This window comes from Physeter macrocephalus, chromosome 19, assembly GCF_002837175.3.
Source record: "Physeter macrocephalus isolate SW-GA chromosome 19, ASM283717v5, whole genome shotgun sequence".
Lineage (NCBI taxonomy): Eukaryota > Metazoa > Chordata > Mammalia > Artiodactyla > Physeteridae > Physeter > Physeter macrocephalus.
This window is the reverse complement of record NC_041232.1, coordinates 2704942-2717783: the sequence shown is the minus strand read 5'-3', so window position 1 is coordinate 2717783 and position 12842 is coordinate 2704942. Positions and strand designations below refer to the sequence as shown.

Sequence of the window (12842 nt, the reverse complement as noted above, 5' to 3'; positions counted from 1 at the left end):
CCCTCCTGCTCCTTTCCTGCCTCTGCTCCTCCTGGGAGGAGCCCACCCCCACCCCAGATCCCAGCCCAGCTCTGAGGCCCCCTGAGGAGCTCTGCCCGGGCCAGGCCACAGGCGTGGCTCTGGGCGGCTCCTGGGAGTGGGGGGGCCTGGCCTACACTGGCCAAGACTTTCCCAGGCAGACAAATCTGCCTCTTCCTCCCTAGCCAGTGTCCCAGCCCAGAGCTGTCTTCTGAGGAACAGGGGCTGTCCTGGGCCCCCGCTGCCCCCAGGCCTCAGGTAAGCCCACCGGGATCAGGAGGAGCAGGGTCGCTGTTGGAGGTCAAGCACCCGCTCTCTGGCCTCAGTTTCCCTTCCTGACACTGATTTGGGTGAGAGCCAGTCCTCTGGGCTTGGACGTTGTTTTAGTGAAGCTGAGAAAAACGTGTGTGGGGGATGGGAAACGGAAGCATGGTCACCCGGCAGGGTGTCTTCCGCAGGGCTGGGATGGCTGCGTATGGGGGGCTGAGTCAGGCCTCCCTACTGCCCTGCCCAGGGAGAAGGGGACGGGTCAGTGCGGCCCACCCCTCCACCCACTCCCTGGCAGACTGAGCCTCGCAGGGTACCCCCTGCCCTTTGGGGAGCCCACTTGGGCCCTTGGGTGGAAGGATACACAGGCAGATGGTTGGGGGGTGCTGGAGCGTGGACCTCAGGAGGTCTTGGCTGGCTCGTCTAGGGGCCTGAGGGTGGAGAGGAGGACCCATAGTTGTGGCGGTGGGGTCTCAGCTGATGGTCCCAAGCCCAGGAGAAATGAGGCCATGCCCCCAAGCTGCCCAGCGTGGCCTGACCCAGTGGACAGGACTGGGGGGCCTCCTTGATGGGTGGGGCTGTGCCTGTGCTGGGGAGGGGGACACCGGCCCCTGTCCTGCCCCGCCCACCCCGCCGCATATGATGGGAAAGTTCTAGGTCTGGAATAGATGCCTCAGGTTGCCGGGCCCAGCTCCCGAGGTCCCGCAGACCTCCCAGCACAGCTGCCTCCATCAGGAACCCTTAACCCTGACCTGGCCCCCTGCCAGGGCCCGGGGTATGCCCTGAGAGCTGTCAGGCCTGGCAGAGGGCATGGACTGTCCTCAGGGCAGCGGTGGTGGCAGGACCTGGCTGGCTCTTTGGAGAGAGCCTTGCCTTCTGATTGCTTTTACGAGGACTAAAGAGCAGGCAATGCTGGTGGGGGATGGGAGGGTGTCCAGCGAGAAACGGTGGTGCCTAGATTCGGTCAAGGTGGTCAAGACAGAGAGGAGGGCTGGCTTGGACCCTGCTGGGGGTGTGGGGTGGTAGTCTGCTGTGTGACCGCCCCCTGAGCCTGGGGAGGAGAAAGCCCTTCTGTGCTGGGGTCTGGATGCCCCCACATTGGGTGGGACTCCATTCCTAGACCAGCTCTAGGAGACCCTGTGAATAGGGACAGGGTAGCCAGAGGGGTCCCAGCCCTGGGCTCTCCATCAGACATCGCCCTTGAGAGGGAACTGAGTCCGGGAGAGGGGGCACCCTGCCTCTGTCACCTCTCCTCCCCCGTTGGGGTCACACCCCTCGCCTGCTGCCATTGCCACGGGGACCCCAAGGGTTACTTCCATCCCTCCCTCACATCCTGGCAGGAAGTCAACAGGGAAATAAATGGTGAGTGGAGGCTGACCGGCTCCCCTCTGCCATACACAGGCCTCCAGGCATCCCCAACATAGCCAACACTTACCTAACACTTCACGCTTTCCAACCCACTTCATCTTCACAGTACTCCCAGCAGGCCCTTCTGTTATTCCACTGGACAGATGGTCAGATGGCCAGTGACTTTCCCAAGGTCCCACGCAGGTGAGATGGGGCAGGCTGGCCCCAGAGCCTGCGCTCCATCCCCTCGGCTGGCACACTGGCCCTCACCCCTTGGTCACGTGACAGCTCCCTGCCCTGCTCTGTGCAACCCCCTTGCTGCGCAGGGGAGAAGTGCACTGTGGGGACGGAATATTCACCAACATGGGAGTGGCTGACAGAGTTCATCAGAGGCAGAGACACCTCACATTGCTCCCCGGAGGGCCGGGCCCAGCCCGCTTCAGAGACACCTGCTCCATTTTCAGGAGAACGAGCAGACTGCGTGGTCCGGGAGTCTCCCTGGAGCAGATTCTGTGGCCACAGGCTCCTGCAGAGTGTGAAGGAGACCCCAGTTATTTCTCTGGCCTGTTCAGCCAAAACCATCTTTTGTGGCCACCTCCCCGGGAGGCTCAGGGCTCCCACCCGCCGAGGAAGGTAGGCTCTGGTCCTGCGGTGGCTCACCTGATGATTTCAGGAGACTGTGGGTGCCCCCTTTGAGGGCACAACAAAAGCTGATCCCCACGCTCTTTGGCAGGTCACTCTGGGGTCCCAAGGACAGTGCCGGGAAGGAATCAGGCCAGGCCTGTGCCTCCCGGAGTGACCTGCTTGGTGGTGGAGGGCTCTGCCACTGTGAGGAGACAGACAAGGTCCTGCAGGCTCAGGGGCTCCTCTCCAGAAGTGAAATCCGGGGTGCTCCCTGCTGGAGATGGGGTCCTTACTGGGAGGGGGCCCCGAGGATAAGCAGGAGGATTTGGGGGGGCAGAGGTAGGACCAGGAGCTTCTGGCAGAGGGAGTGGCCTGAGCAAAAGTCTGGGGGCTGGGTGGCCCATGCATTCTGGGGGCCGGAAGGAGACACAAGGACATATGTCTGAGGCTCGACTTTGTGCTGTGCCCTGCGGGACAAGGATGTGCCCAAGGCCAGGTCAGCAGTGGTCCCCTGACCTTCTACCCTCCATCCCCCATGCCCGCAGAGCCATGAAGAAGCGGTCCATGCTGCTGGCCCTGGTGGCCGTGGTCCTAATGCTCCTTATCATTGGCCTCTGCATCTGGCTGCCTGAGACCTTCAAGCCCCACAGCCACGTGTACCCCAGAGCTGCCGTGGCCGCGGATGCCAAGCGCTGTTCAGAGATCGGGAGGTGAGTGGGGCAGGGTGTGGGGACACAGGCCCTGGAAGACAGCCACCATAAGTGGACCTGGGCAAGACCCTCGCCTCTCTGGGACTCAGTTTCCCCACTGGTAAACGGGCTGCCTGGATGAGGGGTGTTCGGTGTGCGTGGAGCTGCCTATCCTGTCCTTGGACCTTCTCAGCAGCTTCTGGTCAGGGGAGAAGGGGACACTGGCCCCTAGAGCAGGGTGTGGGTCTCCCAATGTCCAACTGAGCCCCTTTCTCAGTTCAAGGGTGTCTGTCTCCAGATAAACTCTGCTGTTTTATTTTTAGATCCCTAGCTCACACGTACAAAGATCAGTTCTCACTTAAAAACTTAAACAGAAAAAAGATGTTATTAATAAAAAGTAACAATTTCCCCTTTTTTTCCAATTATAAAAGTCATGTACATCTGTTTGCTTGAAAAAGAGGAACATTTAAACCCGTTGGTTTTAGAATACAAAAGTTTTTTACATTAAAAAATCAAAAACTATGGGCTCCTCTCCATCCTCCTTTGGGCAGGGTGGCCAGGCGGTGGGGAGGTGTGTGGAGGGGTGCGCATCTCGGAGGGTAGAGAGCCTGCCAGCTCTCACTCCCGGCACGTGCCACTGGCAGGGATGCGTTGCTGGACGGCGGCTCAGCGGTGGATGCTGCCATCGCAGCCCTGCTGTGTGTGGGGCTCATGAACGCACACAGCATGGGCATCGGGGGTGGCCTGTTTCTCACCATCTACAACAGCACCACACGTGAGTGGCTGGCAGGGTGGGAGGTGAATGGCGGGGCTGCCTGCCTCAGGCTGCACTTGGGCTGGACAGGCAGAACTGGGCAACTCCTAGGTTCACACAAGTGAGGGGCTGGTGTTGGTCCGGACTGCCCACATGCTTCTCCTTCCAGGAAAGGCTGAGGTCATCAACGCCCGAGAGGTGGCCCCTCAGCTGGCCTCTGCCGGCATGTTCAACAGCTCAGAGCAGTCAGAGGAAGGTGAGTGCAGGCTCGGTGTGGGTGCAGGGGCAGGACGAGCTGCTGGAAGGCATGAGCACCCCCCCACCCTCCATATTCCCCCCACCCCTGGGGCTGGGAGTGGCTCTGGCAGTTCCCTCCCATCCCTTCCTGGCCCCACAAAACCCTCCATAATGATTGGTCAAGCCCATCATCACAGAGGGTAAAGAGAGCTTCTGTTATTTCTGCTCAGGCCCCTCCAGGGCCACCCGGAGCTAGAACACGGAGAGAGTGATTACTATTACAACAGCTTGCATGTGCTGGGGGTCCTGGGGCCAGCACTCTGCTCAGCCCTTTTCGCCGATGAGCCCCTTGAATCCTCCCTGTACGCTTGGCAGGAGGAGCGTGGTGTTGATTCCCATTTTACAGGTGGAGATGCTGAGGCCCAGAGAGGTCATGTAAACTGATTAAGGTCACACAGCTGGATGGTGGTAAAGCTGGGATTGAACCCAGGCTATCTAAACCCTGGGTTTTTAAAGGGCATCCAAGTCATTCATTCGTTCGTTCATTTGTTCAACTGTGGGGATAGCTCTCTAGAGTATGGGAAGGAGTCTCTTTTTTCTAACCTGTCCTTAAGCCAAGAAGGAAATCCCTGCAACTCCCCAGGCAACCAAGGGAAATCAACGGCCACCAGGGGGCGCCCCTGCAAGGACCCCAGTGGATTGCAGGATGAGGTTGGAGGGAAGGAGGGGTGGGGATTAAAGGTCATAGTGGGTCTGAACCCCTCCTGCAGGCTCTGCAGGACCCCTCCTGCATGTGGAACCCTGGGTAGGGTGCTGAGAGCAGCCATTTTGGAATTCCCTCCAACACAGTCTTTGAATTTTTACCCATTGGGAAACTCAGTGTAGAAATGAAATCATTCAGAGTGTGAGATTGTGGGAATCTTACAGACTTAGCATCTTTGGATGCTTGGAATTCACATATTTAACTAGGGTTTGTTGGGCACCTCCTACAGCGTCAGGGGCTGTTCCCTAAGCCAGTAGAAACAAAGGTAACAGGTGAAATGCACATTCCAGGTGGAGCAGGGAGAGATAGCACACATGGGTGTGCCACGTGCCACAGCACTGCCTGGGAAGCAGAGGTGGGAAGGGTTGGAGGGCTTGTGGGTTCACCAGGTGCCCTGGTCAGGGCATGTGAGCAAAGACCCAGAGGCTGGGGTTGGGGGCAGCCATGGGGGTGTCTGGGGGAAAGAGGAGGACACAGGGTCAGGTAGAACCGCCCAGGTCATGTTGGACCTCATGGGTCATCACGTCTGAGTGAGGTAAAGGTGTTCCCTGAGTCAGAGGGGGGACCTGGGTGGATCTGGTCACTTTCTGATGGAACCCCCTCGGACTGCTGTGAAAGAGGGGGAGCAAGTTACCTGCCCGTCAGGTGGCCCATCAGGATGTCATGGTGATAACCAGGGAGAGATGAAGTTTGTGGCTGGTGGCTGGGCCGAGCACACTTGGAGGGCGGAGCTGCAGATTTGCTGATGGGTTGGGTGTGACACTCACCCATGAGTCTCGGGTGAGTTGGGGTCTCAGGTCTGCACCTGGAAGGACAGGGTGGTCCTTAGAGAGACCGGCAAGGTGTTAAGTTTGAGAAGCCTTTTTCAAGTGGGCAGGTGCGTCCTCAGATCTGGCCATCAGGGGAGCAGGCCAAAGAGTCAGTTTGGGAGTTGTCAGCATGTAATGGACCCTGCAGCCTGACATGGAGGAGGGCACCAAGTGTTGGTGCAGACAGAGGAGAGGGCAGGGAGATGCAGAATTGGCGCAGGAAGAGAGAGTGATGGGCCAGGTAAGATGAGAAAGAGACCCTGCGCTGGCAGCGTGGGGGTCACTGGTGACCTTGGTGAGAGTGTGGCATGAGAGCCTGATTGACCAAGGTCAGGGCAGCACTTATTTAAGGGGGAGGAATTGTGTGCTGGGTGTCAAACCTTCTGGGATGTGCCAATGTCGTAACAACCCGGCTCTTGGAAACTCATGCCCCACTTCAGGGTGGGAGAGGCAGCTCGAGAGCTGGAGCCGCCAAGCCTGGGAGTGCCCGCCTACCCTGCATCTCAAGGGTGAAAGCAGGATGGTGCCTGGGAGCCGAGGCTGTGGCTGAAACTTTCTGGGTCAGTGCTGGCTTTAGGGTGCGGCGGGGGCAGTGAGGCCTAGTGGGGAACCAAGGTCCAGGGCTCTGTTTCCAGGAGAATCATGGCTCCTCAAAGGACAGTGCTGGGAAACAAAACTCTTTATGGTCAGATGGGGAAACAGAGACCCAGAGAGGGGACAGGGCAGGGGTTTGGACTCAGGTCCCAGTTGGGACAATGGAAGAGAGGAAGAGAGCCCCTTGCGTTGGGACCAGCCCAGCCTTGAGAGTGGCCTGGGCTTGCGCCGGGGGCTTTGGCGGGTTTTGGAGGAACACTTGAGTCTTATGGGATGAGGGGCCTCGTGGCCCAGGAGGCTCAAACTGAGAGATGGTGAGGTCTGGCTTCCTTATACTCTCGCTGTGCAACCGTGGGCCTGGCACAGGATTTCAGACACGGTGGCACCTGCGGAGACAGGCTTCCAGGCCTGGGACAGCGGGACCCAGCACACGTGCTACCGCCCCTCCCTCCTGTGCCCTCATCAGACAGCCGAGCTGAGCCACACTCATGCCTGCTGAGTCCAGACGTGACCTCAAAAATCTATGTCCTTCCTGAGCCTCACTGGTCCCACCTGGGGATGTGCCTGGAACATCCCCCATGTGGAGCCACTAGCTGTGTCCCTCTCCTTCGCAGGTGGGCTGTCGGTGGCGGTTCCAGGCGAGATCCGCGGCTATGAGCTGGCACACCAGCGGCACGGGCGGCTGCCCTGGGCTCGCCTCTTCCAGCCCAGCATCCAGTTGGCCCGCCAGGGCTTCCCTGTGGGGAAGAGCTTGGCGGGAGCCCTGCAGAGAAGCCAGGCTGCCATCCAGCGGCACCCTGAGCTGTGGTACGTCTACAGTCCCTACTGGTGGGCGTGAGCGGGTGGCACTTTCAGGAACCTGCGCTGAACGAGTGACCAAAGCCCTGCCCGTTCTGAGCCTGGGGGTGGGGTCCCAGCCCCACCTGGGCTGGATTCTGTGGACAGGGGCACCCCATCCTTTGTTCTCTTGTGTGTGTGTGAGGGGGGTGGCTGAGTCCGCCCCACCTGCCTGCCTCACGGGAGCCCCCTCTGCCCCAGCGAGGTGTTCTGCCGGGATGGGAAGGTGCTGCGGGAGGGGGACCGAGTGACCATGCCTCGGCTGGCCGACACCTACGAGACGCTGGCCTTGGAGGGCGCTCAGGCTTTCTACAACGGGAGCCTCACGGCCCAGATTGTCAAGGACATCCAGGAGGCCGGTGAGCGGGTGACCTCAGGGGCCTGGGGCCAGGAACTCCACAGCGGGAACACTGAGCCTGGGGTCCTTGGGTCCTACCTGGCCTGGACACTGGGCCCTCAGGGAGTGTCTGGCAGGGGAGGGTCACAGATGTGTCTGCAGTTAATGACAGGCCACACGGATCCACAGCTCCTGGTTAAGTCAAAGCTGAGAGAAACCCTGCAGTCCAGGAGAGAAAACCCTGGTGGGGGGAATGCAGGTGTAGGCAGGAGCCAGTGTTGGGGAAGCGCTAAAGTACAGACCCTGGAGGACTTCCTGGAGGAGGTGGTGCCTGAGCCACAGGTGAGGTTGGACCTTGTAAGCAGAGAGAACAGTTTGAGGCCCGGAGAGAGGGCTTTTAATTCTCCAGGAGGATCACAGGGGATGGGGGTGGGCTTGGTGAGCGAGGCATGGGAGGGGCTGCATGCAGGGCCTGCGGTTGGGAACTTGTGGGCAGGTTCTCATAGGTTCAGGAGCCCCATGCTGCCTCTCCCTCACCAAGCCATGGCCTCTTCATGTTAGTTTTTCCAGTGTGTCAGGGAGGAGGGTGATTAGCATGTTGACCTTCACCACTGACATCGGAAATTAGCCTGTAAATACTTGGTATGTCTGGAGCCATTTCCCTAGAGAATTAAGAGCTTCCCTCCACCCACCCATTAGTCATAGGAGGAGGGGACTAGGGGGCGGAGGTAGGGGAAGTGGGGGATGGGAGCAGATATTTCCCACTTACAGAAGATCCTCTGGCCGCCAAGAGGACAGACGACAGACCCAGAGACCAGTGGGGCAGCAGGTGGAGGGCGCTGGCCTGGACCTGGCCAGGGGGAGGTGGCACCGTCAGTGAGGTCTGGGGATAGACAGGGCTCCCTGCTTGATGGCCCCCCAGAAGTGTGCCCCATCTCCCTCTCACCCCATGCAGGGGGCATCGTGACGGCTGAGGACCTGAACAACTACCGCGCAGGGCTGATCGAGCACCCACTCAGCATCAGCCTCGGGGACACCCAGCTCTATGTTCCCAGTGCCCCGCTCAGTGGGCCAGTGCTGGCCCTCATCCTCAACATCCTCAAAGGTCAGCTGCCCTCCGCGGCCCTGCAGAGCAGCGTCCTGGGGGTGGGCACAGCTGTGCGAGGTCTCGGGGTCTCTCAGTGCCAGAGTTCACGCTGGGCGACCTGGTCCAGAGGGCACATCTGGTAAATCTGAGTGGTCTTCTGTGACCCCATGGACTGGGTAGCCCTGTGACTGACATGTGAGGCCCAGACCTGGGGGACCCTTGCTTCCTTCCATCCTCCCCCGCCTCCCAAGCAGCCACTGCTATTGGTTATTAAACGTCCCCCTTCTCAAGGTGAACCAAGCGGGTCAGGGAGGCATGGACCACACCCCCTCCAGGGCACTCAGCTGTCCTGGCCTAGCTGGGATGTCCCGGGGCCACTGGGACCACCAACCTGCCCGGCTCTGCCCAACCAGGGTACAACTTCTCCCGGGCGAGCGTGGAGACACCTGAGCAGAAGGGCCTGACCTACCACCGCATAGTGGAGGCCTTCCGTTTTGCCTACGCCAAGAGGACCCTGCTTGGGGACCCCAAGTTTGTCAATGTGACTGAGGTAAGGGGCAGGGCCTGGCCTTCGATGGGTGGGGGGCCTACCATGGAGATGCCAGGAGGGCTCCCCGGGCCACCCCAGCCTCACTCAGGCTTTATTCATTTACTTCTGCCACTGACTTGCCCTCGGGCCTGCTGTGTGCTGGGATGGCCTGTTGACCCTGAGTCCTGGCCTCTGCCCCACGGAGCTCACAGGGCGGAGAAACAGACTTGTCAGTGAGCGGTAGTGCCCTTCTGCCACACTCTAACCTCGGGGCCTTTGCATGTGCTGTGTCCTTGGCCTGGAAGGTTCTGGAGTGGTCAGTGCCGAGGTGAGGAATGCACAGGGCCATCACAGCCCTCCGGGTGGAGGAGGGTGGCTTCAGGGGAGGGGAGCCGTGTTCCAGGTGGGCAGAGGCCCCAGCCACGTGCTCCCTGGTCACACCCAGGAGCTAACTTCCCAGATCCCCACCCAGGCCCTGCACTGCCTGACCCACCCACTCGCCAGGTGCCCCGGCTCCAGGCTGGACCTCCACCTCCACCCTGATCACATCCCTACTTGGGTCCCCCCTTCCCTGCAAGGTAGACCCACAGACCCCCCTCACACTGACCTGTGACCTCCCGCAGCTGCTGAGCAGCCCCTCTTCTCTTTCCTGGGGATGGTTTTGCACGAACTGCTCCCCACCTCAGCACCTGGCATCCCTGAGGTGGTGGAAGCCCCTGCATCATGCCCCTCTTTGCCCTCCCTCCCTCAGCCGGGAGGGCTGAGACTGGCCTTCTGCTCATCCACTCTCTGACTCTGCACGCCCTTCCTACACTGCTGCTCTCTCTCCTGGGTTCCCAGTCTGCCCTTTCTGATGGGTCATTCCCGAAAGAGGTGTACGGTTGTGGGTCCAGAACCCTCCAGCTGCTGCCCTGTCCCTCTGCTCCCCCTTGGGGCAAACTTGGCCCCCACCTCCTCTCTGGAGCCCTCTCCCCTCATGCCCGCCCTTCCTCCCTCCACACCTGTGCTGCCAGGTCCTGAGACCAGCCTCCGTTTCCCCTTCGGTCCACTCTCTGCAGCATCTCACCACGTTCACCAGCACCTCCCTCCCTTGACTTTTTAATTTGCAAGGTTATGGACGTTTCGGCACATTTCCTTCCTCTCTCCCCGTCTCCATCCGTCTCCCCCTTGCTCTCCCTGTTTTTTCCTTGTTAGATGCCTGGTCGGCCTTTCCCCAAGGGTCCCATCTGTGTCTTGAGGCCCCGGGCTGTCAAGCTCACACCTGCTGTTGCTGTCACGTTCTGCCTCAATGGACCCCCTGGGCTGTTTTGTTGATTTTAAGGCCCAGGGCAGTTGTCTTTTAGGATGTCCCAATTCCTGGATTCAACCCTGTTTCCTTGGAAGTAGATTCAGGCTGAACGTTTTCCCCTTGGATTAGGCACTTAATTCATGGGTGTTGCTGGAAACTTCTGGAGGCATTTCCTCTGCTCGGCCTCCTGCACCCTGCCTTGCCCATGAACTCAACACATCAGGTGTGGCCCATCACCCACCTGAGACAGATTCTTCAGGGTCTGACGAGCTCCTGTCCCAAATCAGGCTCCCAACCTGCCCCAGTTAGCGGCCACTATAGACTGAAGACTTGGGACCTTTCTCCGTTCCTCTTTTCCACCTGGTGAGCCCCCAGTATCTCTCACCTGGTGGATATCATAGCCTCCCAGTTGGGTTTCACCCCCACACAGCTGCCGGAGGGATAACACCCATCAGCTGCTCACTCCTCTGCCCTAAGCACAGGTGGCTTTGAAGTCCTTATAGGGCTTGTAAGGACCTATGGGATCAGCCCCTGCTGGTATCTTCAACCTCCTCTCTCCCTGACCCCATTCACTGTCTGCCTGTCACTCACAGGCCTGCCTCAGGGCCTTTGCATTACCATTCAGGTGGCTTTTTCAGATATTACCTTCTCTGAGAAGCCCTCCCTGACCACTCTACTCCCACCCCATCACACTCCACCCCCCTCACCTGGCTTGTTCTTTCCAGCACATCCCTGCCTGCCTTTGTCTTCCCTGCTCTGAGGGTGGGGACCTGCATGTCTGTTCCCTGCTGATTCCCCAGTGCTGGGCATGAAGTTACAAGCTCCCTGAATGAATGAATGATTGGATGCAATGAGAGTGGGGACTCCGAGGACGGACAGACATTCAGAGTAGCTGGACAGCAACAGAGACAGAGGCTGGGGAGAGGGGCTCAGACAGGCCACGTGAGACTCTGGGTGCAGGAGGGTTATGGTCAGAGTCATGGCTGGGGGCTTCCTGAGAGCTGCTCGCACAAGCCCGTCCCCCTCCCCACCTCCCTCACCTCCTCAGGCCAGCTCTGGGGTCTCGGCAGGTGGTCCGCAACATGAGCTCCGAGTTCTTCGCTGCCCAGCTCCGGGCCCGGATCTCCGATGACAGCACTCACCCGGCCTCTTACTACGAGCCTGAGTTCTACACGCCGGATGACGGGGGCACCGCCCACCTGTCCGTGGTCTCGGAGGATGGCAGTGCTGTGTCGGCCACCAGCACCATCAACCTCTAGTAGGACTGCTGGGCGGCTGGGCAGGCCAGGGCTGCCTGCGTGTCCTAGAAGGGGGGCTCCACATTGGTAGAGTGCTTGCCCCCACCTCCCCAGCGAGCGTGTTGGCACTTTGGTGGGCTGGTGGGATGGGGCGGGGCGGGCACAGCTCTCTGACCCAGCTGGTCTGCAGCTTCGGTGCCAAGGTGCTGTCACGGACCAACGGGATCCTGTTCAACGATGAGATGGATGACTTCAGCTCCCCCAACATCATCAACCAGTTCGGGGTGCCCCCCTCACCGGCCAACTTCATCACGCCAGGTGTGTGCACAGGGCTTGGGTGGGGAGGGGGCTGGTGTCCCAGCAGGCAGCTGACCAGCTCCTCTGTCCCCTTCCTCCCACCGGCCGGCTGCAGGGAAACAGCCGCTCTCGTCCATGTGCCCGGTGATCATCGTGGGTCAGGACGGCCAGGTCCGCATGGTGGTGGGTGCCTCTGGGGGCACGCAGATCACCACGTCCACTGCACTGGTATGTGCCACCTGCCTGTGCCCCCAGCCTCTTGCCCGCTGGGCTACACTGACCCCATCCCCTCATCCGTAGGCCATCATCCACAGCCTGTGGTTTGGCTACGATGTGAAGCAGGCGGTGGAGGAGCCCCGGCTGCACAACCAGCTTTTGCCTAACACCACGACGCTGGAGAAAGACATTGACCAGGTTGGGGGGTGGTGCTGAGTCACAGTGGGGGCCCCTGGGAATCCTGGAACAGGGACTGGATCTCCTGAGTCATTGCGGAGTGGACGATGGCTGCTGTCCTCTGCCTGGGGCAGATGACCCTCATGCCACTTTGCACCCCATGCTGTGAGGGCCAGGCCTCCTGCTCTGATGAGACCCAGTCAGCCCAGCTGCCCCCAACTTGCTCTTCGTGGCCACTCAGCCAGAAATGGCACCACCTGCGTCTGTGGAACCCATGCCCACACAGGTGTGGTTCAGACAGTGTCTTGGGCCCCCGTTGAGGCCTTCCTCTCCCTCCCACCCCCAGGCAGTGGCTGCAGCCCTGAAGACCCGGCACCACCACACCGAAGTCACTTCTACCTTCATTGCTGTGGTACAGGCCATTGTCCGCACAGCTGGCGGCTGGGCGGCTGCCTCAGACTCCAGGAAAGGCGGGGAGCCTGCGGGCTACTGAGCACTCAGGCAGGCAAGGTGGACCAGCAGCCCAGGGATGAGATGTCCGCTGGGGGTGGGGGGCTGGGAGTGGGACTTTGGGGAACATGCTTCCCCTGTGAGCGGCAAAGCAGTGCAATAAATGGGGGCTGCAGTGCCAGGCTCTGGGCGGTCTTGCCGGCCGGCTCCCAATTCCCTGGGCCTCAGCATCCTGTGTGAAGTGGGGCTACCTGGCAGGGAAGGATGGAGGGAAGGGATTCAGA

General features: G+C 60.2%; 1 protein-coding gene across 1 annotated transcript; it reads left to right on the top strand.

Moving 5' to 3' along the window:
* Positions 1–2125: 2125 nt before the first annotated feature.
* Positions 2126–12632, top strand: GGT1 (gamma-glutamyltransferase 1). Its single transcript, XM_007127179.3, has 13 exons — positions 2126–2265; positions 2802–2966; positions 3590–3720; positions 3869–3955; positions 6717–6909; positions 7141–7298; positions 8232–8381; positions 8777–8913; positions 11251–11438; positions 11609–11736; positions 11831–11943; positions 12016–12129; positions 12455–12632. Exons 2-13 carry the CDS (start codon positions 2806–2808, stop codon positions 12599–12601), a joined length of 1707 nt encoding a protein of 568 aa, XP_007127241.1. The 5' UTR covers positions 2126–2265; positions 2802–2805; the 3' UTR covers positions 12602–12632.
* Positions 12633–12842: the final 210 nt, after the last annotated feature.

Coding starts and splice junctions, on each gene's coding strand:
- GGT1 (XM_007127179.3), top strand. CDS start 2,806: ATGAAGAAGCGGTCCATGCTGCTGGCCCTGGTGGCCGTGGTCCTAATG. Junction 6,910..7,140: donor CAGCGGCACCCTGAGCTGTG/GTACGTCTACAG, acceptor CCTCTGCCCCAG/CGAGGTGTTCTGCCGGGATG. Junction 11,439..11,608: donor ACCAGCACCATCAACCTCTA/GTAGGACTGCTG, acceptor GCTGGTCTGCAG/CTTCGGTGCCAAGGTGCTGT.